The sequence below is a fragment of the Athene noctua genome, chromosome 21 (genome assembly GCF_965140245.1).
Source record: "Athene noctua chromosome 21, bAthNoc1.hap1.1, whole genome shotgun sequence".
Taxonomy (NCBI): Eukaryota; Metazoa; Chordata; class Aves; order Strigiformes; family Strigidae; genus Athene; species Athene noctua.
Window position 1 is genome coordinate 1,222,658 of NC_134057.1, and position 27,179 is coordinate 1,249,836.

Consider the following 27,179-nt stretch of genomic DNA (forward strand, 5'->3'; position numbering starts at 1 on the left):
CACAGGTCTGGCACACTGGCAGCACGCAAACCAGGGCAAGTGAATGAAACAGCAAGGTGGGGGCAACAGACCAGAAAGGGAACTTTTTAACAGCAAAAGACTTCAAAAGAAAGAGGGAGGAAAGAGAGAGCTACAGGATACTACAGAGTCCAAATAACAGAGTATCGAAATAGTTAATCTGCTGACCTTTCCATGATCTTCAAAGAAAAGAAATATAATGCAAAAAACAGGATAGAAAATAAAACAAGAAATACCAAGCACACAATGAACAACTAGAAAACAATCACCTTTTACTGTCACAGTGCTCTGGGTTGGGCACTGCGTTTCACAGAATAAATCACGGCTGTAAACCCAAGACTTTTGAATTGTTGGACAAAACATCAGAAACACTGTCTTGAGTAATTCAACCCAGACCAAGCCACGTTAGTTCCCTGAAATCAGGGCTCTGCTGCCTGCAGCACACTGTGATGAGCTTCCCAGAACTGCTTCGAACACGAACATCCTTAAATTGTTTTGGTCTTTATGTTCAAGGCAATAGTAAAGAATAAGAGTGCAAGGAGATGAGCCCATGGTTTGTTCTTTTTTTGTAATAAACCTTTTATTTTACATTGCTTTGCAATTAAACTGATAAAGCTCTATATACATTACTGCACAGCCTGTGATACCACTCAGTCCATCTGAACTCTGCCCCGAGGCTGCTGTTTTTTCAAAATGAGAATAGTTTTTAGGCAAAGAGACTAAGCCTCTTCATATTTCCTCAGGGTTGTCATCTGATCTTGTGTGGTTTTTATTTTCTCTTTAAATATATATATTTTTAAATCTATTTTTACATGCTTGTTTATCTTTAAATAAGACCACATAATTTGCGACTGCACAAGCAGAACTGAACCATCAGAAGTTACAGCCTTGTGATCCACTGGGCTACGGAAACAGCACCCTGGTGGAAGTAAGGGATGTCACATGCTGCGCTGTTCACCTTCCTGGAGACGCTGTTACAAGACCTGATGGACGACAAAGCTCTAACACTTACCCTGAGGAAAGCGGTCTCAGTACTGGGCTTTCATTCTCCCCTAAGCACCTGTAAGGTCACCCAAAGAGAAACTCACGGAGGACGTTTGCTCACCCGCTGCCAGGGGCAGGGCTCTGGACACCTCCATCTCAGGAGATAGGTTGAGCTGCATTTTCCAGGCGCTCACTGGGACACGCCAGCCACGCAGCCAGTCACCCTGGCGAGGGGCCAGTGCCCGTGGGCTTGGGCTCCAGGGCGAGCTGGCTCCCCAGAGCACACTGCACCGTCTGTATCCTCCTGCTCGTTACGAAAACGCTGCTCGGAGGGGAGAGGTAACAAGCTGCGGAAATACCAGCGACACCACAGGTGTAGGGAGAACAAGCTGCTATTTTGACAGGGCTAAAAGAACCGCTCAGCCCTGAATGCCACACTGTGCAAGAGCCCACACAATAAACAAGAGCAGTCCCACAGCTCCATGCTACTCGCTGCAATTACTTTATGGTGTACTTACTCCTGAGAGCGGGATTCCACCACTGTGGCACATAGGAGGCCTGTATAAGGAACATTAAGTCTTTAAGGCGTTATTAAAGACCGTTCTCCCCAGAAAGTCAGTCCTGAAACGGGTCTTTCTGTCAATGAGGTCTGTGAACAGAAGGACACTGCCTGGCACGTAGAGGACTTCATGCCACTTGCAATGTCATGAGCAGAAACAAAAAGAGCATTTCCACACTAACCAGCCAAAGAGAAATTCCTGCACAACGAGACTCAGGTCTTCAGCAGAATTAAGGTGTCTTGTTCATTTTTAAGGACAACATGTGTAGAAGTGAAAAAATCTTAAGTCTTCTTTGTACCTTACCATCAGCTTCTATTAATAAATGGGTGTGCAATTAAAAAATCCTCAAACTAGCCTCAAACTCCAGAGGGCATTCAGGCTGAATTTGGGTTTTAAATCCCAGGCTTATAATTATTCAATTTCCAAAATGAGGAGCACAGTCAAACAACACAGCCAGTCCATCCCACAACTGCTAGCACTACTGTGCCTTTCAAAAGCTGACAGCTAATCTACATCGCCTGTGAAACCCATTTTTGACATATTCTCGGACAGTGAATAGTGCTGGAAACATCCAGCCTCACAAAACCTTGTCTGTGGAAGAAAGATTAACACATCACCCACACTATGAAGAAGTGGTAAAACCTGATATTTTATTAGTAATAAGGATTTTTATGAGTAAAAAGGATTCACGTTACTGGGAGAATGAAAAATGGGGATAAAGTGAGGGGCAACATAAGGATGAGCTGCTGTACTAACAGGGATCTCATCAGGGCAAATTATTCTGCGCATCCCATCTTCTTTTTCCAGCAGAACCATCTTGGCTAGTTGCAGGAGCACACTGTGCTGTTGCCTGCTCCTTCGTTCGGTCAAGGGACCCCGACCAATGTGAAATGCCTTATCCCGTACCTTTGGTATCAACTTGAGATGGTTGAAACCGAGGAGCTGCTGAGACAGCGTTAGGAGCAAGAATTTCATTGACACTCTGTGCAACACATCTCCCTGGCAATCAGCCGGGGGATCACTAACGGGATATCATCGCTGTTTCATCGTAATCACCAAAACCTCTTGTAATTAGTGAAATCACGCCTTTTCTCATTCTATCACACACCTGGCAGATAAACACATGAAAATACACCTACAACTGTCAACCAGATAGCATCTGTTTTGACAGCCACAGTACAAAGGTCAGCCACAATCTTGCTTATAAAGGTCATTTTTCTAGCCCAGGGTGGAGGCAAAGGAGAGGGATTATTCTGGAAGTTCAGCAATGCCTCTCTCCTGTCACAGCAATAAACAAAACTCCCATACACAGCTCACATCTTGCACCTCCTCTCCCTGAAATAGTCCCTAAACCACAGGTTTTCACATTTCCAAGAACACCCTGCTGCACAGGCACGCTTTGTTACGTGTGGTTTTGGTTGCATTCCTATCTGGACAGATTGCTAGTGTGTTCAAAATGCATTAAATCCATCTGAAAAATTTACAACGACGTAAAAAAAAAAATAAAGTCCACAAGCAAAAGCAGCTCGGAAGAGTGGCATCAAGGTTTCTTACGCTTGCGAGTTAAAACCCGGGAGGTGTCTGTGCAGCCAGAGGGACCCAGACCTCACGTCTCAAACCCACGAAGGGAGGGCGGGCAGCTGGCAAGCGGAAAACCACTTCTGGCCGTGTCTGCGATTTGCAGTTTTAATTTCCAAGCGAACTGTGCTCCGGCTATCGTTATTTTTCGTTGCTGGGAGTTCTATTTTGTTAACGCCGGCTCTGCAGCGATGCCGACAGCCGACGCGGGCCCGGGGCAGCGGCCCCCCGACAAGCCGCCCGTGGCCCCCGCTCAGCCTCTGGACCGCCCGACCTTTGGCCTCGCCCGGGAGGCTGCCGGGGCGGCCGCTCTCCGCGGGGACCGTGTGGCGCGGCGGGACACGAAGCCAGCGGCTCTCGGCGGAGCGGGGCACGCGTGGGGACCTGCGGGACACGCGGGTCCTCGCCCGGGGGTTCGCCCCTGGCCCGCGCTCGCCCGACCGGCGGCGGCAGCATCCGTGCCCGCAACGCGCCGGCTTCGGTGCCCTGCGAGGGCACGGGCGCGCCCCAAGAGGAGAGCTCTGGCGTCCGGGGCCGGTGTGGAGCAGAAGGCGCCCACCGGCCACCGCCACGAGCCGCGGGGCTCCATCCCCCGGCGCCGGGGCAGCCCCCGTCCCCGCAGCGCCGCCCGCCTGGGTGCGAGCCCCCTCGCCCGGGGACGGAGGGGAAGGGTCTCCCCAGGGAGCCGCCCGCGCCCCGCCGCCCCCCGCCCGCCCCGCGGCGCGGCCCTACCGTCTGCTGCCGGCTCGACATGGTGACGGGCGGCGGGGCCGGGCCGGGCCGGGGCTATAAGGGCTCCCGCGACACGTAGCGCGTCCCTGGGCCGGCCCCTCGCACCCTGCGCCCGCCCCGCCTCCGCCCCGGCCCGCAGCGAGGGCGGCCGGTAACCCCCGGGCGGGGCCGCCGGGGGAGCAACGCCCCGGCCCGGCGAGCGGCGCCGAGGAGCGGGGCCGGGGCAGCGGCGCCGCCGGCGAGCGCGGGGTGACACAACGCCACAGCCCCCTGGGAGCCCAAGCTGAGATTCCCTTAAAATTAACCACCCGCGGCGTGCCCGGCGCCTTTGGGCTCAGCTCTGGGGAACGGTTTGATTTTTCTTATTCTTGTAAATCTTAAGTGTCCTTTTCTGCACTCGCTTATCTTCTGCTAAGGAAAGGAGGCGTGTTCCGACTTGTAGAAATGACAAGACTATTGCATCCTGTAGATGTTGCTATATTAGCTTTCCTGAAAAATGTCTGAAACAACAAAATTTGTATTTTCAAGAACCTTAGGCTGGCCTGCTGTTCTGGATTGATCTCAAATGCATATAACCTGCTTTTTAGGCACAGTGGCTTCCCACTGTCTAGGCACGAGGTGGGGAAAGGCCTGTTTCACTCCTGAAATGGGGGCGTTTGGCCTAGCTCCAGATTTCTGGGGCACAAGCCATCCCCCCGGTAAGGAGGGGTGCTGGTCCCATCCAGGAACCACGCCTATGGTCAAGGAAGGACAACGAGAAGGAGAGGAGGAACTGGATCCCACCCAAAACAAGTTTAAAAATTGCCTCAAGAGGATAATAATAATGCTTAAAAACAAGCAGCGCTGTAGGCTGGCTCTCTCATGTCTGGCCAAAACACCAAGGTTAGAAACAAACACAGAGGTGTGTACTGGTACAGAAAGCTCAGCAGGTGAGGGCACCTGGGCTCTGTCCAACAGCCCAGAAAAATGACCCAAAATCTTCACTTTTTCACTGTTAGAAAAGCTCAAGTCCCAGAATGTTGCTGAACCCCAGAGGACAGGCAACATCCCAATGGCGGGAAACCACACCACATCCTTGGGATGGCCTGTGAGCCAGCAAGAAGGAACAAACATCCCCCAGGGGTGTGCAATTCTGCCCATCGTGTTATTTGTGTGTACCTGGAAATGAATAGCCAGACCCAGCATGGTGCTTGTCCTCTGACCACTTTCTCCTGATCCCCAAGCACCCATCTGTGCATGCGGCCCCGGGCTATGATGAGAACTACGTAAACAGTGCTGCCTCTCCTCCAGGAGGAGGTAACTCGCTTCCAATCATGCCCAGGGGAGCAAGCCTGCTCTCCAGGTCCAACACACAGAGCCTGCTTCGGGCGTGGGAGTTGCGGATGGCTCCTGGTACCTGTTCATCACACGATAACCAGCAGCTATGCATGCCCTTCACCATAAAAATAGTCCTGTTCCATCCCTATCCTTTGTTCTGGCAGAGTCTAAAATGTTGGTGCCCTGTATGAAGCCCCTTGACGGAAAAGGAAAAAGACAGCAGGATCATGCAAAGCTCCCCAAGATAAGCGGGAGAGAGACCCTTACGACAGAAAATGGGAAACCCCAAGGGAGAGATGAAAGGAAAGCCAGTGGAAAAAAAGGGGTTCTTCAAATGAGGTCTTGCTGGAGGAGGAACAGGGCCCAGGGTGGGGAATGAGGAGCAGAGACAACAGGGAGGTGGAAGAATGGGGCTGGAAGGAGGAACAGCACCTGTTCAGCTGACTCCTGAAGCCAGGCAGCTATTACAGTGAGATCAGCTATCAGATGAACTAATCCCCAGTGTAATTCCAGTTAAACCCATGGTATTACATTTGTGATTAACTCAGCTAAATAATACCAGGGTCACTTTTTAGCATCTCTCATTTCGTGCCTTTCCTTAGATTAATTTTTTGATTGCCCAGCTGCAGATTAAGTTCCTGCCATAAAAAACAATATAGCATGGTTGAAAGAACAGGCAAACAAACCCAAACTCATTATCCATTGGAAAAGCACAAGGAACCCTCCCACAACCGTTGCCTAGCCAGGACACAGACTACACCTCATCCCCCAAAGGGCATCCAGAAAAGGAGATGTTAAATGACTGAAGGTCTGTGGGTGCACAGCAAAATGGCATGAGCCGCTCAGCCTTCCCACAAGCACGCTGGCATCCAACGTTATCCAAAGCTGCTCAGTCTGTTTAATTGCTGCTGAGAAGCAACTTTGTGCTGTGCTGAAATCACACACTCATCTTTTATTTGCAAACAGTATGAGTAGATTTCTTCACAAGAGCTTCAGAACTGATCAGATCAGTGCTGACCTGCAGGAAACGTGGAATCTCAGGGAAAACATAGGTGATGGTAGATTAATCATAGTTATTGTATTTGTGACTCTGCTCTACGCGAGTATGGAAGAGCTCTATTATCTCTGATTAGCTAACTACACATCTTAATTTCTATAAGTATTATTTTTAGGTTGGTTTGGTTTTAGTTAGATAAAAACATATAATATTCTCCTTCTTCGGGATGAATTTTAAATTCACATCTTTACACCCTTACCATGTCACCTTTCCTTTGTGTATCATCAGTAAAGAAAAAGGGTTGAAAACATGTCTGGCAGACCAAAGCAACCGGGGAACTACATCTACTGAAGAAAAAGGGGCAGCAAGAAGGGGTCTGCATAAAAGAAAAGGCAGAAAGAGGAGCTTCTGTAACTAGATCACTAATAAACCACTCTGAGTTGATACACAGCTAGTTCCAGTGTGGACACTTTTGATGGAAAAACAGTTTTTTTCTTATTAAAAACAAACAGTAGAAAGGTAAGTGGAAACACAGAAAGCTTGTGTTACCACGTAACAGAAAAAATAGCATTGAGAGCATGTAACACCCCCATATTTCCCCGAGATATCCATCAGCGGGACAGAAAACGAGTCAACGTTATCTCCATTTGTTGCATCATTATTCATTTCTTACTTCATTAAGGTTATCTCCCTTCTAGGAATTCAACTGACTGCTCATAACCTGCTTGAAGATTTGAGCAACTAAGAAACATTTTGATTATAAAAGATCAGGGTTTTTTTCTCCCCTATTTTCCCAAGGACAATGTAGAAAATGGTATGAACTTCTGTAACATTAACTTCTAATAATTAAATATATATGGCTATTGCCTCAAGTTTTCCTTTGTGTGTGCTTTTCAAGGAAGAAATTGATGAAACAGAATCAGAAATTAAGCAAGCAAGAAAAAAAATCTAGTTGCTTACCTTGAGACATACAAATTAGTGACACTCAATTAATTTTCATGAAAGAACTTCTCAGGCTATTTAACGAGCTGGAAGAGGTTCAGCCTACCACAGCCGGGGAAAGAAGCAGCACCAGAGCAAAGCAGGCAGGGGGTCAAAATCTCTCCCGAAGGGAGAAAAGGGCAGTTGAGCAGTCTCCCTACTTGGTAAAAAGCAGCTTCAGGAATGTTTTGGCAGCTTTTGGGCCCTATCACATATGCTAAAGCATTACAGGGAATATTTTTATTTGCAGGTATTCTCTCTCTTGCAGGATCGGAGACTTTTGTTCCTCTCCTTACTGGGAGGGACGAACGAAAGTTATTTCCCGGGTATCTGCCCTCGTGCATGCAGAACAGAGATTATTCAGCACTCCGTTGGAAAGTCTTTATTGTCCTGACACCCTGATCTCAAAGAGGCAATAAATCTCTAGACAACAAGGTCTCTTAACAGCCCATTGTGCAACCTGTTAGACTAACAGGACCCACAGAGAGCAAAATCTATATATAACTCCACCAAACAGGCCCGGTGAGCAGCTGCTTGTGAGGCATTTGCTACAGCCATCTTCCTGGTTCAGAATCCACTGCAGCACTTTTTTAATCAAAATTCCTACCGCAGCATAACCCAGGAAATTACCCTAAAGCACCAAGACTCACATGAATGCTTGCAAGCCAGGCATGATTCTCTTTTTTTCAATACCCACTTCAACATCCCTAGTGTAACAAGCTCAACAACAATGAAATGTCACTCGCAGCCCCCTTCCCACCTGCAAGGTGGCAGGGACCGAAATTAAAACAGGCCACATCCTTTTTGATCATAGGATGGTATCAACCCCAGAAGTACTGCAGCCTTTGGGCAAGTGTCATGGAAAAAGAGGGGTGTCCCTTGCAGTGTTCTCCCACGTGAAAGACATAAAGGAGAAGGTCACCATCCCTGATTTTGCACAACTACGCGCTCTTAAATCCTTCCGTGAATTCCCTTACCTTGTTGACATCTAGCTGAAAAAGCATCACCCAAATTAACATCACAGCCTCAGGAGAATGAGCCCAAAGATTATCTGCTATGTTACTAGTAACATCTTTCCCTCGGTGGCTCCTGCCTGCTGCTCTGCGTTGTACAATTGGCAAAGCAGGCGCAAAGGGTGGAGGAGGCAGGAAGGATGGCCAAGCTTGCATTTGTGTGCCATGGAAGCCAAGTTCTCCTGCATGCCAGGGCTAGGCTGGCCAGATGAGCAATCCTCCCTGCACTCAAACTACTCCATTGCTAGACTCCCTGCTCTGCTTTTTTTGCTTTCCTAGCATCGGGGAACCTGCAGATGAAGGCTTCTGCTTCAGTGCCTTCCTTAGTTTTTCAAGTGATGGAGACTTCTCAGCTGCTGCTTTTCAGTTTCTCCTCAGCTTCTCCTTTGGATGATGGTTTTCCTACATGATCAGTGAAGCACCTGCACTTTTGCACTCCCCTAGTCCACAGCATTACTCTGCAAGTTCAATCACCACCTGCAAGCAGAGGAAGAGATCCTACAGAGGACAAACAGCCTAAAGACAGCTCTTGGGAGGGAGCCCATGAGGGAAATCAGTGGAGAAACCTAAGAAAGGCAGACCCAGGCTCAGCAGCTTTTGGTCATACAGAGATGATAAAGCTGCAGGGGAGGCTGTCACCCCAGTTAATGGAGCATCTGTCAGTCACTGGGAGTTCAACAAATTCTGCTCATCAAGTACCAAATGCATTAAGATCAGTACCTTTGAAAATTAATAACCTTTGCCATTAGCCTGCAAAGATACCAGCTCTGATACTGAACTGCCCCAACAAGCAGTTCCAGCTTATCTACCTCACCTTTCACTCATGGCTTTTCACAGATAGTTCTGAATCCTATGTCTAAGTCAAGTCTAGATCTGCAGCCCTAAAACTTCACTCATGAGACATCAAATCAGAAATAAACTACGAAAGAAGCAAAGCACAGTATGTTGGAAGCACCAGAGATACAGGCTGGTAGGGCACTAGCTGCTGGCATGAGCAATTAGGCCTTTTGAGAGCAGGAAACATTATTTTTTTCCTCTCCTGGTTCAAACATACAGGATCATTCCCAACTTTCAGAAAGCTGTTGGAGATAAACCAAAAATGACAAATCAGCCACAGAAACTTCCAGCATTGGCAACAACCAGTGCTGTTGGGGACTGCTAGAGCCACCCAGAAACTGTAAGTTCATAACCAGTTCGCCAAGATTTCACAATGGGAGAAGCGAGCCTAAGCCAGGAACAAGCCTTGCACCTACACAGGGCTTTGCATCTTTAAAGCACCATCCAGAAGTCAGGAAAACAAAACACTGCTCTCATTTTAGAATAAAGTGGGGAGGGAGAAGAGTAGAATAATACCGTAGTAATCAGTTTCTTCACAGAGGCCAAAGATCTAATAAACTTCAGCTTAAGTGCTCAAACATCTTTACATCCTTCTGTAGGTCACCAGCAGATAGCAGAACAAGGGGGAAGAGCAGGCTTTTAACAAGCTGCTATCTTCACAACCATCTCCTCCTCTAAGGACAATTTAACAGCCACCTTCAGTGCTCCACACAACTCCCACTGAACTGACCAGCACGTGCGCTGCCGCCCATCCACCCACCCCCTTCCCATATTGCTTCAGTGCTGACTTTAAGCGACCCAGATCTGGGACTTTCAGGCTGGTTTCCTCAAGCATTGTGCTTCAGTGACACAACTATGCTCAACATCAGGCTCCTACTTTCCTACACGGCCCCCGATCTGTAACTGACAGCTGTGAAAGTTCCCGGTGCAACTGGTCCAGCCATTGGGATGGCATCTCCACAAAGCAAGCCCATATGTAGCAAATCCCTGTAATCATTAGGGAAATGGTAATAATGAAAAATGTACAATCACACAGCCACTTCTTTCATTCTCCTTTTTGGAGTGGGTACAAACACTTGCCCTGTCCTCCAAGCGCCGCTCAACACCCAGAGCTCTAAACAAAGTCCTGACAGGGCTTCCTGATTTTTCTCACTCACCTCTTGATGCTTATTTCTCTTTTTCCTTATTCATATTTCTCTTTTTTTTTTTCCTTTGCCTGTCTTTAAAAACCTACAGTGTCTTAGTGATCTTTCTGCCAGCCCTGCAGAGGCCAGAGCAATCTCAGCTCCCTTTTGCAGACAGATCACACACTCTCCTCGCGTTTGCACACCACAGCTACAACAGCAACAAGGGGTGATGTAACCAGGACAGCAAAGGATTCCACTCCAAGGAGCAGGCCATTCAAAGTGCTTTACAAACCCAAGCCATCGCCCAGATGTGAGGCTCCAAACGATGATCCAAATGGCTTGATGTCCCAGGGAGGACGCTGGGCTGCATGTGCAGTTTCATGAGGTGAGCTAGTACTGGGACGCTCAAGCAACGGCTGGTTTCACAGCAGAGGAGCTGGCAGTCAGCTCAGGACACAGACACACAGGCTGGGGTTCTGAAGACACAATGCAGAAATGTGCAGGTGATGGAGCAATAGTCCACTGGACAAATGCAGAATGAGAAATGAAAGGGCTTTTATATGCCTGAAGGCTGCTGGCACTGCCTCATCTTTAGGTGGGATCTCAGCAAGTCACGTAAAAAATACATCCCTGCCAGGGCTTGGACGACACTCTACAAGGAAAGGAGCATTTGTCAGGAAAACAGCAGCAGGAATAGCCAGCAGTTTCTGCCTGACTTTCCAGAGCTCACCAGGGCATGGAGGAGCTCAGCCAAGGCAAGTTTTTGAGGGTGCAGTTTGCTCTACTCCTAGAAGTGCACTGATTTCTTGGCACTCACCTTGAATGATGAATTAGGAACAATCAACTCTACAAATCTCTTTGGAAACAAGGCAAGGGTTCATATCATTTTGTGGTGTGTCATGTTGCAGTAAAGATACCTATTTATTGTGTGTAATTCTCTGCTACAGATCCATTGCCTTTGCCCTGTGCGATTTCTTGTACCTATCACAGACTTTGGCCCGTATCCCTTTCTTGTCCCCTTTACAACACTGGACTAAAGATCTCAGTTCCCAAAATTACCCAAAGGCTCATTTTCACACACTAACTTTCCCTACAGACTGCTGTAATCTGGCAACTCAGGTGAGGAGATTAAAAGCCATATATGTCTTCTTCCAAAAGCAGGTTAGCACAGAAAAAGGCATAAGATAGCCAGCCTGGTATCTTTGTAGATAAAACTGTCACCAAAGCAGTCACAATCAAAGGAGAGTCAACAGAGGTTAAGGAAGGGCCAAGGAAACCCAGCCTTTCTAGGGCCAGGTAGTGTTACAGCTGACAGGCACAGGCAGCAAAGTTGGCTCCTGTCACAACATTCTGAAGTCTAAGTTCATTCTAACCCTCCTGCAAAGAAACCAGCACTGCACAAGAGCAGCTCCTGCCTGTCACTCCCTCTGTCCTCCGACGCTAGGCAGTTATGAACACAAGCTCTCTCTACCACCAAGCAGTTTTTCAGCCAGCACAGTGAACAACCCCATGATATTCACTGGCTTCTGTCTTTACACCTGTGCAAGGACAGATGATTTAGGATCTGCAATACACTACTGAATTTTAGCAGTTTTTCTCCATGCCATTTCCTAGTGTAATTAGTCACACAGGTTGCCAGGCAGGCTATCTAACCCAAACAGATGTACGCTGCCACCAACTGAGATAAATAACCATTCCTACAAGAAACCATCTTAAGGAAAACTGTAAAACTTCAGGTTTGGTGAACATTATCTCAAGTTTGTAATTTTTAGGATAATGTAGAGAAGTCTTACCATTCTGCTAGAAAAGCCATCCTTAAATTATAGGTGATAAGCTTTAAAAAATCAAGGTGTCATTATTTACTAGTTGTGAAATGTCTTGAGTGCTTTATCCAAACACACTATTTTTCTACATAAGCAGTGTCTTTCAAAATGCATATTGAGTACAAGAAAATATCAGAAAATAGAGTTTCTTTTCTTAACCGTTTCCTCAAGGCACTAAGAAAATGCCCAAGCTCATGCTGCCAACTGTGTGCCAGAAGTCCCTTGGCAAGGAACAGCAAGTGGTATGTCCTCTCATGAACTTCAAACATCAGCTGAATCACTGGAACAAAGGAGGAACAGGCAAAGGCAATGAGAACAAGCACATCTTCAGCACTAGCAACCCAATGCAGTTGACCAAACAACCATGTTCCTCCTGGCAGCTGTCACGAGGGAGACGAGGCTGAACGTCTCACTTTGTAGGGGCCAGGCCCAACAGACACTATGTTCTACAAGGACGTTTCATAAAGGACCATGAGTGTGTCTCGACACCAGATTGTCCGTTAGCTCACCCCACGTCCAGCCAGAAGGCAGATGAGACTAGCAGTTCTGTGGTTCACATCAGCTCAATTCCCTAAACAGAGCATGCTTTGGTGGTGGAGGGCCCTGCATTTGTAAGCCTTGGATGGCATTAGACTGAGCTTGTACCTCCTCAAGGTGTGCTTTAGTGATCTGCTCTCCCTCCTTCACAGTCCACTTTTCAAAAGCCATTAAAAGTTAAAAGAATACAGTGCACTGAACCAAAGCAGTGACCATGAGGAATGTTCTGCTCGCGGAAAAGAAACCAAGAGACCTGACTGAACAGCAGCTCTCCTGCTCCGAGTTCAGTTCTATTCAGGCTTCTGCAGAATGCCTCAGCTGGAGGTACACAACCACCCACCCCCTGCTGCCAGCGTAAAAAAGGGAGATGGAGAAAGAAGAGAATTTTATTTGTTCACCCTGTTCTGTTACAATAATGCAACCTATACTGCTTTGCTCATCTTTCCACCCTGGTTTCCAGAGGCACCTGTGGAGACATTGGTTCAGAGCTCAGCCCACCTCTGCCCAAGGCAATGGGAAGTAGTGCAGGCCACAGCAGACTCTTCCATTCTCCTCCTATGCAAGGCTCTGCTAAGCTCTGCTCAGCTTTTATGAAGTGTCTACATCCATTTAGCTACCCACTTATTATAATGTTTCCCTGACTTGAAGGAAAACCTTTCACACCTCACTGCAGTAACCTTCTCTCACCCAAAGTCCAACACCACACACAGCCACTGGACTCGCACAGCAAGCCAGCTGAGGTCTTTTTGTGCTGGGCTTGAGCTACTGTCATTGTCAGAGAAAACTGAGTTTGGGGCACTGGGGGCACCTGGCAGCAAACAGGTAACCTGGTCAGGCAGAATGAACTGCTTGGAAGAACCTCAGGACATAAAGAAAAGCCTCTTTCTCAAAATGGGTTAACAACCCTTTAACTTTCAGCAGGATCAAATGTCCATTGACATCTATGCTACAGCAAACTAAGCGGCCCTAATAACTAGGATACAGTTAAAACCAACCTGAAAGTTCTCCATTGTCATACAGGATGTAAACAATTTTTCATTTACCATGAAAGCTGTCTCCTGTTTAGTTTTCTGACCTGAAGGCTGCACGTGAGAGCTTAAGAAGTAGGTCACATGAGCTTCTGCTGTTAATTTAGTCTTGCCTCATTCAGCTGGAAGCCTGCTGTTCAAAGCACCATCTCCTTTGCCTTTTACACCCAGCTCAAGCTTCATGCTGAAAGCTGGTTTGAATCAGCAGATGCAGCACCTTCTTGGAAAAAAACCTAAGGATTTTAACTTATCAAGAACCCATTTGGCTTACCACCTCTTTCCTGTCTGACCAGGGACATCGGGCACACGGGTGTATCACAGTCAGGCCATGTCACACTGGGAGTGACAGTCACTGCCAGTTTTGCATGGTGAGGTTTTAAAAGCAGAAAGCACAGAGATGGAGAAAGGGGAGATCTGCTGCAGGGCAACACAGGAGTATTCATCTCACCTGACCTCAGCTCCAGAAGAAGAAAGGCAAAGGAGGAACCTTCCAATATTCGCTGCTGAGGCACTGGATAATCAACCCCTGGGGAGTTTAGCTGTAAACCAAAACATCCAGGCTGGTGGATTCAGGGCAGAACCTGCATTCCCTACAGAAGAAAGACATGCCATTCTTTGCCACACAAAGCTCTAAGAGGGCTGAAGAACAGCTCTGTAATTCTGGGCTATGGGAAATGAAATCTGAAGCCCAAAGGCTTTCCCTGCTTTGCTTCCTTTGCATATGCTTCATGCTTGAGAGGGCTGGAAGCACAGAGCCCCTGGCACTGGGTTTTATGCAGAAGTACTGGATCGTAAGAGAAGCAGACATGTAGGGAAATAAAGAAATGCAGAACATAATTAGTAACACTCAAATTTCTTATATGAGAATCCACGCACGAGAAACGACTGGTAACACCTGGGGAAAACATTCTCTAGCAGAAGATGGGAGCCAGAGCACAAAACTTCCCACAGTGCCACAGTAAACAGCCCTCAACGAACCAAATACATATAAAAACCTCACTTGCATAATGATTAACCTTCCCAAGAGAGAAGGTAAGGGAAATCTCACTGCCAGCAAGTGAGCCATTTGTAAGACCTCATCTGGAAAACCAAGTACAACTGTGGTCACTTGCATTCAAAAGAATTGAAGTGAAACAAGAGCCGGTACACAGAAGAAATAAATCAGGTGAGGAGGAGAGTCAGGAGAAGAGGTTAAGAGGGACTGACTTACCAGATCCGGCAAAGCAAAGACTGGTATGAGATGCAAGTGGCATCTCCAGAGGTACCAGGCAGGTCAAAGAGCGTATGTTGGAAGACAGAACTGAGACACAAAGGCCAAGTATAGGTTGGAAATCAAAAGACAAAGGTTTTCAAATCTCTCTTTTGACAGATATGCCAGGAACTAACAGCTTAGAGTATTGATTTTTTTTTTTTAAATCGATATATGAATACAGTTGTGAAATACATCCTGTAAAATGGTGGCTGCAGAGGACACGTGAGCCTATGGTATCCCCTCCCCTGCAACGTCAGGACAATTGCGGGGTGTCCCTTAGAATAGCACTTGGTCTATCTAACGAAGAGTCAGCATTCACTTCTGTTAAACTGAGCAGTAATGCTTCATGTACATTAAATAAAATACACCTACTTAAAAGCACTAAAATAAATAAGCAGAACAGAGTGGTCAGAGAGGATTAAGGGCCATTTCCCTGTGCTTTGGCAAGAACTATCTGGCCAAACTATTTCCTCTGTAAGAGGAGACAGTGATCACAGATATGCTGCTTGACTTTAATTTCCAGAAAAATACCAGAACAATGATCAAACTCTTTGTAGGCATGAAGAAGCCAGCACTGAGATGAGTAATAGCTTGCCATGGTTGCCCAATGCCAATCACACCACAAACAAGCCAGTTTCTACAGCAGAAATGAAACCTGGGGATGCCAGACTACAAGAGCTAGAAAAGCCTTGGGCTGCTGCTTCAGATGACACAGCTAGTGATGCCTACACCCATAAAAGGCAAAGAAAGCACAGATACAGAACTTGGAAACCCAGAAGTAGAAGATAGTTTACCCTCTAGCTAGAAAAAGGTATCCAGCAGAGTCCCACCAGAGTCAGATCCGAGTCCTGAACTGTTCAGTACTTGGGGAAAGAAGGAAAAATTGGTGCTTACTGAATTTACAGATGGTATCATGTAGCAGATGCACTGAACAACAGATGAGAGTAACAAATGCCCCTGACAAACCATCAGCAGGACAGAGGACACCACAGAGGTCAGGGGGATGGAGTAGAGGACCTCTCAAAAACTTCTTTCTACTTTATCTTCCTATAATGCCATGCTTTGAAGCTGTGCAACTGATTAAAAATATTCCCTCTACCATTCATCTAAGTTTATTCTAATGAACCAATTATTCATTAAAAAATACCATAATTTAAAAAAAAATAGGATATTGTAAATTCATAAACACTAGAATACAAAGTTGTTCCAATTTTTACAGGTATTTTTACATAAACAAAACACTCAGAGAGCAGCAAATAGCCTCTAACAGCAAGAAGGAAGAATACATTACACATGCAGGATAGTGTTTCCTTTGGGAAACAACTGTAGAACATCAGTTGCTGATACTGTTAAACACTGCCAGGAGCGAGACGGAGGTACCAGTGAAGAGCTCTGCACACATGGCCTGATGCTCATCACCTATCAAAGAGATAAATGGGATGCTATCGGGGGGGGGGGGGGGGGGGGGGGGAGAGAGGTGCAAAATAAAAATCTAGAAAACTTAACAAGAATTATCATTTCACCCCTTTTCAACTTGATGGTGCACCCTCACCTTGAATACTGTGTGTGTCTGGTCCAGAAAATGTATTTATAGGCACAGGGGAAAAAACCCCAAAAATAAAAGTAGTAATAGTTAACAATTAGAAGAACAATGATTTCAGCACAAGGAGCAAATAAGCAAGATGGGCCTCTCCCATCTGGAGAAAAGAAAATACAAGTCATAAGTATCATAGGTAGGATGCAAAGAGATCAAGTGTTTAACTCTTCTTCCAGTAAAAATGCTCCAAGGAATCAGATGAACTGCTGATGTTTAGGAAAACACCACTGAAACAAGATCTGTATCACACAAAATGACTGAACTGCTCCAGAATACATGCCAAGCATTTGCATAGGCAACTACCTCTCCTAATCGAGTATGTCGGAAAGCTATTACTGTTTTTAAAATCACGGCTCCTAGAAACGTGACTGAAATCCCAGTCTTGCAGGTTGCAGGCTCAAATGAAACAAAAGGAGCTGGACCTTCACAAAGCCTACAGCTGAGTTCTAGCATCTGCCACACCCCATCGCAAAGCAAATCTAAGGCTTTGGGTTCGGAAAGTAACAGGAGAGCCCTGCAGAAGAGAAAGTCATTAGGAGCCATACATAAATCTAAATTCAAACCTACTTTTGTAACTCTGAAATAACCCTATAGTCACAAATGGACTGTAATCAGGAGTGTATGGGGAAATATTCACTCTATGCCTCCATGTTTGCTTTGGCACCATGTCCTACCAATAGCCAGAGGTCACCAGGCTGAAGGACCTTTAGCCTGATCCAGCCTAGTTCCTCTTACTGGGGTGCATACTTTGCTTCCTAGGATGAGCTGGGCACCTTCTGTTTCTGTAAGAGGTTCAGGATTTGTTATCACAGCCAGTGAAGCATTTGAAGTGTGGAAAAGTCTGCTGAGCTACCACCACCACCAGTACCAAATTCACCTCGCTCCTTCCACCCTAGCGCTTCAACATAATCCCTTCCCTGAACACCAATTATTTGTTTTTCTTAATTAAACACGGTAAGAGCTGTGCTCAAACCTTTCAACAGAATGTCAAAAACAAAAAACCCTTTTTCAAATTATTTTTGAAAAATAAATCCACCACCATAACGACAACATGCTGTCAGCCTGAACCTCCTTGTCTTCTCGGTCTTGATTTTAAGTAGAAGTATCTCTTTGAAGCATTGAACTAAGCTGGAAAAAAGCTGTAAGTGCAGGTTAATCTATACATAATTTTCCACTTCTGGAAGCAAACAAGGGAGGGGAAAAAGGCCGTGCAGCCTTTACAAACATCTACGTGCATCAGATCTGGAAGCAGAACCTAGATCTGGCCTGGCATATATTTCACACTCAGTGAAAACCCTCTTCAAAAACTTAATCAACATCAGAAACAAAGCAATTTAGAAGCAGCTTTCTACTTACTGGATCACAAATCTTAAGAAGTCAGGCAGAAAAACAACATTCAAAAGCTAAACTGGATACACAGGAGTTGCTGAGTCTTCATGGTGAAGACAAATTTGAAGGTGGCAGCATCAAGACAAAATGCACCCATCGGTCAAAGCAGCACAAAAACCAGACTGGGACTTTTAGAACAAAGAAACCCACTACAGCATGCGCAAGAACAAACCATGGCCTCACCATGATGTGACAACACAGGTGACAAGAGTGTGGCTGGCCTCAAGACAACAAATTCGTAAGAGGAGGAAGGGTGGGGTAAAAAAAAAACCTCCCCAGAAATCTTAAAGTTATGAGCTCTCCCTGGTCACCTGCTCCTAGTGCCACGCTGTGGTGGCCTTACCAATGTAATGCTGTTTGCATTCAGGTGTAATTTTTCTGATGTCCATAAATTACTACCCTTCAAAGTACCCTACTGTAGAGGATGAGGGACCTTCAGTAAGGTCAGTCCTTAGGATGGCCAGGTTTGAAATGACTCTGACTGTCAAGAGAAATAGTCTAACTTAAAAGCCCAAGAAAGCAAGAATTTAACAGTTCAAAAATAAACCATTATTTCTGTCAGCAATTGCAAACTAACATCCGATTAATATTAGCTTCCTTTTGAAAAGTTAGACAACTAACGAAGTGACTATTTAATTTATCATACATCTTAAAAAGGGGGGTGGTCGTGTCCTTCCCCTAGAAGATCACACAAGGTTTTGGTATCTTAATTTTAGAGACATTTCACTCCTTTTCCTATGACTATACAGTTTGCGGGGTTGTTTTAAATAAGACAACAAATGTCTTCTATTTCAAACTGTCTTACAGACTAATCCTTCTGAAAATGAAGAAACAGCCCTTGATCAAAGATGATGCCATTCCAGACACAGCACACTTACAAAAGCGCTGCATCCTTGCACATGAGCATGCTGCAGGCAAAGCTTAATTTTTCAAATGTAGGTAATCAGAGAATTAACAAACTAAGTAGCTAATGGATACTCAGTAATGAGGATCTATTGCTAAATACAAGAAATGAGGTATTTAGCAATAGATTAGAAGGTATTGCATGATGTATGTTCCTAATTCTTTATCAAATCAACAGTGTCAATCTCTTTATTGAGAGTGATGTTTTGAAAAATAATACTGCAGCAGATTCTGGACTGCACAAAAACATGTGTGCAACCCTCACTCCACTACAAAATGCAGGACATTTCCAGACACTTTGCATATATAGTGATATGTGCAAAACCGTATCAGGAAACTATAGCTGGTTTTGAAACCAGAGCTCCTGGAAACAAGACTAAATATTCACTCACCTCAAAATGTGAGAGTAAAAAACTAATTAAGGCATTTTATATTAAACACCAAGCAATCTGACCACTTAAAATAACTGGAGACACCAATGCAAGCAATAGCAATCTACCAAATGTATTTTGAAGCAGAGCACAGCCGTAACACTAAAGATTGTGTCATTATTACTGCTCCTAAAAGAGATGAAGGTGTGCAGTTTTATTTCACAGCACTACAAATCTAAAACAAGTTCTGAAAATTCATCCAGTTAGTACCATATTATTACAAATCTGCTTTGCATCCAGCAATCTGACTGCTTGATGCTAGCCAGAATTACAGCAGCAGTACTTACTAGGAGGAAAAAATTAATTTGGCAGAAAAATTAGTTAAGCTTTACACATTTAACAAAATAAAATACATTTCAAAACATATTTGAGGCCAGCATCCAAGAACACTGTCAGTATTTTTCATCAATAAAAGCTTCCAGTTTGAAGAAGGTTGCAAACAATGTCCTCAATGGATGACTGAGATGAGGTGTTTTGTCCAGAGTCACATGAAGGAAGAGAAAACATTTTTCTTGCAGAGCTTTTTCAGAATGTGGTATAATCTGTAATGCCATGAGATATGGCGGCCTGTTCAAACACTGCTCACTGAGCTACTACCCAACTTTACAGAAATGTTTTAATACATTTTAGTTTTCCTTTTTAGTATATAAACAAATGTATTTATTTGCTAATTTAAAGGGTCATACTGAAGTCACCTCCCTAATGGTAAGAATCAGTCACATGAACAAGTGCCTAGAACATTTACATGTCCAAACACTTCGTTTTGCTACAGTTGTGTAAAGTGGCCTCTAATTCTGCCAAAAGGACTGAATCAGTGTATCTTTTAAATATAATCAGAAACAAACCAGCATATTTTCCTTCTCAGTTAATTGCTGACAGCCACTGAAAATAGATCTGTTATGCTGGAGGCATGATGGACCTGTACTCCAAGGCAAAATAGGAAACAGCCTCTGAAGAGTCATCCTCGAAGCCCTTTGCATGGAATTTAAGCATACAATCAACTTGGCAATGCAAAACCAAATGATGGTTCACTGCAGAAGGCATTTTTTGGTTCCTCCACCTTGTCACGATCAAAAAAGCAGTCAAGCGCAACATATTCTCCTCCATAATGAAGAATGATATATCTTTTAACAAACATGATGTATTAAAATAAGTCTCACTGAACTGACAAACAGAAATTCTCCATTCATCTCCAATAGTCAGGCTTTCATCCCTTCTGTTCAAATCATGAATCAACACAGGGTGACTGACTCACAGGAAAAATATTTGTTCAAAGGTGGATTTTCTCACCCTTGTATCTGCTATTTGCCAAACTTAACTGCCTTTAAACAAAGGTTCATTTCTTTGTAGCTTGCCTCAAATGTTGCAATAAAGTTCCTAACAGGCATCTGTCACAGTAATTCTGATCAGTTGACTTAGTCTCAAGGCAGGATCCTGTAAAAAGAGGACACATGCAAAAGCACAGACAAAGCAATTCAAGTCTCACGGCTAGGGCTGACAATTATCCTGACCTATATTCCTACATCTGTTCCAGCATCAACACTCCTCCTTAACTATTTCACCAGTTTCAGAAAAAGAGCTGCAGAGCTAACACAGACCAGTATTTGACTGGGATGTTAATGCTGAAATATCCACCAGTTTTAACCAGTACCTTCAGCTATCAGAACCCTGGTTGCCACAGAAATCAGTGCACTAATGAAACAGGGCCCTACATCCCAACGTAGTGAAAAACCCTTAACCCAAAATACCACAGTAAAACACTAGGTTTCCATTGCTCCTTAACTTACAGATATGTAAATCCTAAGTGCTTTCATACAAGACGTGTTAAAAAAAGTGACAGAGGCCTCAATAAAAACATCATACACTAACTCCTCAACTTTGAGCATTTCTCTTTCCCGTTTTTGTTTTTGCAGCACTGAAGTTCCTAGTTCTGAAGGTGAGCCTAACAAAAAGAAGTTACCCTTCAGAAAATGAGGGTATAAATGCATATAGTGCACCTCATACCCTGTAGTAATCACTTACACCAACCTTTCACCCCCTCCCCAGTAAAGACAGCAAACCACGCCACAATTTATGGGGCGAGCTCTGGAACACCCACTATAGAAGATGAGTACACACTTCAAGAGCTACCAGCACCATAAATCCACACCCTCATTGGCTTTGGGGCAACTCGTTCATGCAGCCATTCCCTTCTAGGCGATGAAGGAGTTTTTATCTTACTGTGTTTCAAACATTTCTGGACAATTATCTTAATTTTTCCTTTTTCTGCCACACTGCAGAGCTCCAAAATACTTCCCAGCTTTCAGTAGCAAGGGAACCTACTTTAAGATGCTTTAAAAGATCACCAGTACTTGTATGTAATTAATTTCTTTAAATCCAGATTCATTTCAAGAATAAGGTGGATAAGACCTACGTACATGATGCCACATTCAGTGCCTTAAAGTAGCAGAAGTCAAGTCTCAGCCAGATATCTTTTACAGTCCAAAACGTGCCTGGATTTAGGGCTAGCAACAACTCCATTTCAAGCAGGAGGCTGGACTGGAGACCTCCAGAAGTCCCTTCCAACCCGAGCTGCTAGGAAAACTGTCAGCACCTGAACAGGACCAAGATGTTCATAGTCATAGCAGAGCCTAACCTGAATGTCCTAGCCCAAACCTTTAAGACAAAAAGTTGATGGGGTCAGGTGAAAGGATGCACCAGATTACTTAGAGAACAACTGCTGCATCTCCCAGAGCACCTTAAAGGAAGAGTGACTACTTCCCACTCCCTTGCCTTTTTTTTTTTTTTAACTTCCTCTTTTTAAAGATAATTTACTTACCCTGGAGGCTAACTTGCTATGTGGGATGGGTCGATGATCACTTTAAGACTTTAAACTCCTGGACCCTTTTCAGGCAGATAATGCGTGCAAGAACACTGCGACTTCTGCTTTAAATGCCCAAGAAAGAGATGTTCCCATGGTGCTGTCCAGGCAGAAGTCGTGAAGAACTATGTACCCTCTCCCTCCTAGAAGCTCAGGAAAAGGAGCAAAAAAGCTCATAGGTTTGAATTTTTTCCTGTGACAGGTGTGAAATCAGTAGTTAACAAAACAGGCAGTGCAAAGCAACACTGAATCAGTCCAACCACCTTCAGCTCTGATAAAATACAAGTTGGCCCAGCTCTTAAATCCATCTATGGCACATTCATAAGAGGAATGACCAATGAAATTACTTATTCACACATATAAACATACAGGTAAGCTTCATCTTGCATCACGTATTTGTTAAAAATGCTCAGCAACATCCCTGTTACAACACTTGTTTTTGTAATTCTGCTTATGTAATAAATAAACAGTGCATTGAGCTAACTGAGACGACCCATCAAATCTGCAAGTTTAGAAAGTCAACACATCAGCAGCAAATCATCAAAAGTGCTTGTTCACAACGTCCGTCAAACAGAACTGAGATCAATTTGCAGAACACTACGTTTCATTCCCTCAAAGTTCATCAACAGCAGTAACATTAACTTTTGGTAATTCACACTCTTCTTTGAAATGGCAGTTTTCCAGGATGTCCTTGTAATAGTCCTTGAGGTCCGCGTAAGTAGAGGTGGTCTCATTTGAGTGATGAAACAACATTGGTTTTTCATTCAACAGCATCTGCACTTGATACTCTTCTTTAGAGGTTTTCACTTGGTCGCAGTGGTAAAGCACAAATACCAGATTGGCTGCATAAGGCACAATCCGGCCGCTGCGAAATTTCCGATGCGCTTGTCTGACGTAATTGTTTGCCTTGAGAGGCTCATCATCTTTGAAGAAACCCATAAGGGCAAGCAGTGGCTGAAGAGTCTCCGCATGTCCAACTTGTACAATCAAAGGTGAAGAAATGGGTTTTGAACTGAAAAAGAAAAAAAGCACAAAGGATGAGCAAGAGCCTGTGCTTTAAAACAAACATATATACGTATTACACAGCTGTCAGCAACGAAGGCTTAAAGAAGCAGACTTTGAACTTGTTTTACTCCAATGCCCAATAAAAACCTGTTTGGGAATTTCAGGATATTACAAACTTCTTTTAAAGCATCCAAGCTTCCTAAATTTTGTCCCAATTTAAAGTATTGGCTCTTACATAAAATGTAAAAAGTTGTACTAAATGTAGTTAGGCTACAGCTAGAGCCCAGTATAAACATGGCAAGCAAAAATCAAGAAAGAGATTACTAGTGTGTGTTCACAGACTCAGTACGTTTCTCCGACACGCTCTGTGAACCTCGTTACTTGTGCTCTCTCCAAGGTATAGGAAGATCCAGTGACCATGCCACAGTTAATATACTGGGTTTGGATTAAATGTAAGAATTTTAAAAGGCATTGCTTCTTCCCATCAGGAATTGGAGAGAAGGGAAACAAATCACCAAGCCAGCTGCAAGGCTTTGTTAACATACAAACCAAGCCAAGCCCTTCATCTGACATGACACGAGTCCCCTTCCACTGTCAGCACATGGGAAGGCTCAAGGACACTGCAGTAACTCATTATTTCTGTTAACACAGAACTATTGCAAATACATATAGTGATTTCCCCATCATGGGCTGCGTTTGGAAAAACCCCCTGAGATTTTTTTAACCAAATAAAATTTTTACTACAAGTTTCACAGATTTGCTTTAGTACAAACCTACAGGTAAAATATAACAGCTTTTCCCAGGATGCTGAGCTGTGTTTAACAGAATTGATTAGTCAGTAATTTTTTTTGTTGTTGTTCCCTGGCAGATGCAAAAAGTACCTGAACGACAAAGCATAATGAAGTGAGATCATCCAGGACACAATCCACTTCACAAAGACCAATGATTTATTATTAAAACATAACCTTTTTCTTTAGCTATTCTAAATACTTCAAATGACACAGAATTTTTTATAAAGTCTTTTTAATAAGCCTCTGCCTAAATTAATCTAAAGTGCAGCAAAAAGAAGTCCCCATATTACCATCATTTTAGACTCGTAAAGTTTTAAAGTTTTCAGCATTAATTTTGCTAGATTTGAGGATCAAAAATATTTTCCAACTGCTGTAATAAAGGATAGGTGACAATTTTAATCTTGAAAATAAATTCAGTCTATAGTACAAACTTACTGCCACATTAAGAAACTACAGTAAACCCCTACTATACTACCCTGTGACCTAACTACAACCACATGATTGCCTGCACGAGCAAACAAATTACTGATTTCACATGCCAACTGCTTTCCTCCCTGGCACAACACCACCACCCGTGCAGGATTTTAAAGAGAGTTTCTTGCTTACCTTGATGACCACCAATGCTTTTAACTGCATATCACACTAGAACAAGAACTGTGCTCTGATAGCAAAATACTGCCATTTTTTTCCCCCTATAATAAAGTACAGGTGTTTAAAAAGTGTATCAGCATTTACCAAAGTTTAGTCTGAAGACAGCAATCCAGTCGTTGGAGGAAAACAGTTGGCCCTCCGCAGTTTATTAGTCCAAGCAAGACTACCCGCTCTCACTAATTCTCTAGAATACCAACTAGTCAAAAATATGATTACAGTCACTCAGCACACAGGCCAGCAAATTAAGCCACTGATTCACACCACGAACAGAGCCTAAAATGAAGACAGTTTGCGTGACAAAAGGTTACACATTATTCAACTAAAGGAAAGATAAGAGCTGGTTTACTGCAAGAGGAAGCATCAGCCAAGATGAAAATCTGCCCCTTGCTCCAGAGAAGGATGATGGCTTTTTGGGACCTTCTCCAAGTGGCACACTCAAGCCCAGGTCACTTGTTCGAGCAGATGTAAATACACATTTAGCTTTCATGAGACAAAAGGTAATGTTTGGCAACACTCTGGCTGCCAGTAAAGTTCACCCACAGATAAGACACATCTTGATTGGCCTGAAAAGGAGGAGTTTCCTCTGCTCCAACCTACAGTCTGAAGCAACAAAAAAAAAAAAAAAAAAAAAAAAAAAAAAGCCTGTAGATTCGAACTTTGATCAGGTAAGTGGGAATTCACCGGGGCAGAGGATGGGCTCTGTACTACCAGCCTGATACAGCCAAGCTGTTTGTGCAGGCTGAAGCACAACCTTGCACCATTCTGCTCCCCGGTGTGCCTGCAGCTCTTCTGCCTATACTCCTTAGACATGTGTGCACATACATGCATATAATCTCCCCAAAGGCGAAACATCACTTAAAAAAATATACCAGAAACTTGTTTCTGTTTCCTGTTCAAAAGAAGCATTAAAACCACAGAAAGGTTCTATATGGTGAGCGTTAGATTTTTTTCCACCCATGCCTTTGCTGCACCAAGAGGTGTACATTCACTGCAGACCCTCCTCCAGCTCCTACAAAACCAGTGGTTCTGCCTACATTTCTCCCCTTGTTATTTATGACCCCTTCACTCACTTTAAAATTGTAAAGCTTTTGGATCCTTCAACACCTTTCTCTTCCCTTCCCCTGCCATCCTTTGTCCTCTCCTCTCACTCATTTGTCTGGTTCAGGTATATCCTTCCCCTCCACACACATCTTCAGGGAAGTACTTTTAGGCTTTACGACACATCAACATCCTTCCTGTCAGTGAACAAATATGAAGAGCAGCACAAATCACAGGCCTGTAGAAGATGATAGAAGGCTATTCCTTTGACCTCCTGCAGTTTTCATCTCCTGGGCCAGATGTGGCTTCTATGTAATATAGGACCTCTCAGTGAATCTTTACTTTGTCAAATTTCTCAAATCCACATACACTTTTACCTTGCACAACAGCCTGTGGCAAGCAGTTGCACAGCTTCACACACTGCTCTTAATTTTTTTCTATTTGTAGACGCTACATACCATTTAATCCTTTCTACTTACAGCGCCGCAATAATATTATTTACAAGTTGAGAAATCCTACCTTAGTCATTGCACAGTTTTTCCAAATGACCTATATATCCTTTTAGATCAGAGTATTAGAAATGGCAACACTCAAGGCAGTAAGCTACATCGTAAATCCATGCTGCCCCCATGACACTCCCTTAATTCACAACATCTCACACCTTTTCCAGTTGGCTTACAGAGGTTTGAGATAATTCCAGACAACTGTAACAACCTCAAAGCTCAACTCCTGAGCAGTAAATTATGCCAGATTCTACCAGACAGATGACAGTAACATGACTTTTACCATGTGGATTACTTCACAGATCTGCAGTTTTCAAGCCCAGTTAGTCTCACAAGGTCCTTCTACAATCCTCCTAGTAGAAACAATTTACATTCTTATCTTCAATAAAAGTGCTGCATCTGCAATGCCACTTAACTACTCACCTCTCTTTCCCGGTCATTTACAATATGCTGAGCAGCCCAGATCCTTGCAGATCGACTTCCACTAGCAACCTATCTCTGCTAGGAAAAATCAATCACCTATCCCTACCCTCCATTACTTGTATCTGTACTCATTTTTTTTCACTCATGTAGGACTCTCCCCTGTAACTCCCAACTACTTGATTTCTTCTGAGAAGGAAAACTGTTGAAAGATGTTTGGAAATCATGACTCTGTCTCCCATATCACCCTACTTGGATGCTTGCTGATCCTACCCAAGAGTTCCAAGAGGTAGGTATTCCTTTCAAAGAGCCATACTGACACTACTCCGGTACATCATATTCATCAAGGTGCTTACGAATGATAGTATCAGTCCTTATTTCTACTAGACTGGCCTGTAATTCTGATTTTCTCTTGGAGCTGTTTGTTTGGGTTTTTTTCCCCATTTATCCTTTATTTAATTATTTGATTGTAAATCATCACAGTTGTCAGCCCACACAAGCTTCTTGGCTGCAGCCAGTGCACACTGGCTGTTCTTTCAGCTATTTCATTCAAATTCTTTTAGCGCTCTTGGGGAAGTATCACCCAGCTCTAGTATCTTAGCATATTTTCATTTCATCCCAGCTGCACACCCTTATACACGTGCCTGCTTCCAAATGTGGTGGCCTATTTTATAGTTTACTAAGCAAGTAAGCTAGTAATGTAAATATCATCGAGTGGATTGGGTTGAAAGGGACCTTAAAGATCATCCAGTCCCAACCCCCTGCCACAGGCAGGGACACCTTCCACCAGCCCAGGTTGCCCAAAGC

The 27,179-nt window shown here is 44.2% G+C and overlaps 2 protein-coding genes across 4 annotated transcripts in view; both read right to left on the reverse strand.

The window, feature by feature from the left end:
• PAPSS2 (3'-phosphoadenosine 5'-phosphosulfate synthase 2) overlaps positions 1-3,893 on the reverse strand; it is a 31,288-nt gene extending 27,395 nt beyond the window's left edge. The window contains exon 1 of the mRNA XM_074924182.1: positions 3,873-3,893. Coding sequence (XP_074780283.1) covers positions 3,873-3,893 — 21 coding nt within the window. The remainder of the gene's footprint in view (positions 1-3,872) is intronic.
• MINPP1 (multiple inositol-polyphosphate phosphatase 1) overlaps positions 1-27,179 on the reverse strand; it is a 57,342-nt gene that overhangs the window by 13,202 nt on the left and 16,961 nt on the right. For 2 of the 3 annotated variants that reach the window (XM_074924227.1, XM_074924228.1), the window contains exon 5: positions 19,162-22,976. In XM_074924227.1, coding sequence (XP_074780328.1) covers positions 22,577-22,976 — 400 coding nt within the window. In that variant the 3' untranslated portion in view covers positions 19,162-22,576. Of the gene's footprint in view, positions 1-19,161; positions 22,977-27,179 lie in introns of those variants that run through there. The other variant, XR_012634958.1, reaches the window with a different exon arrangement.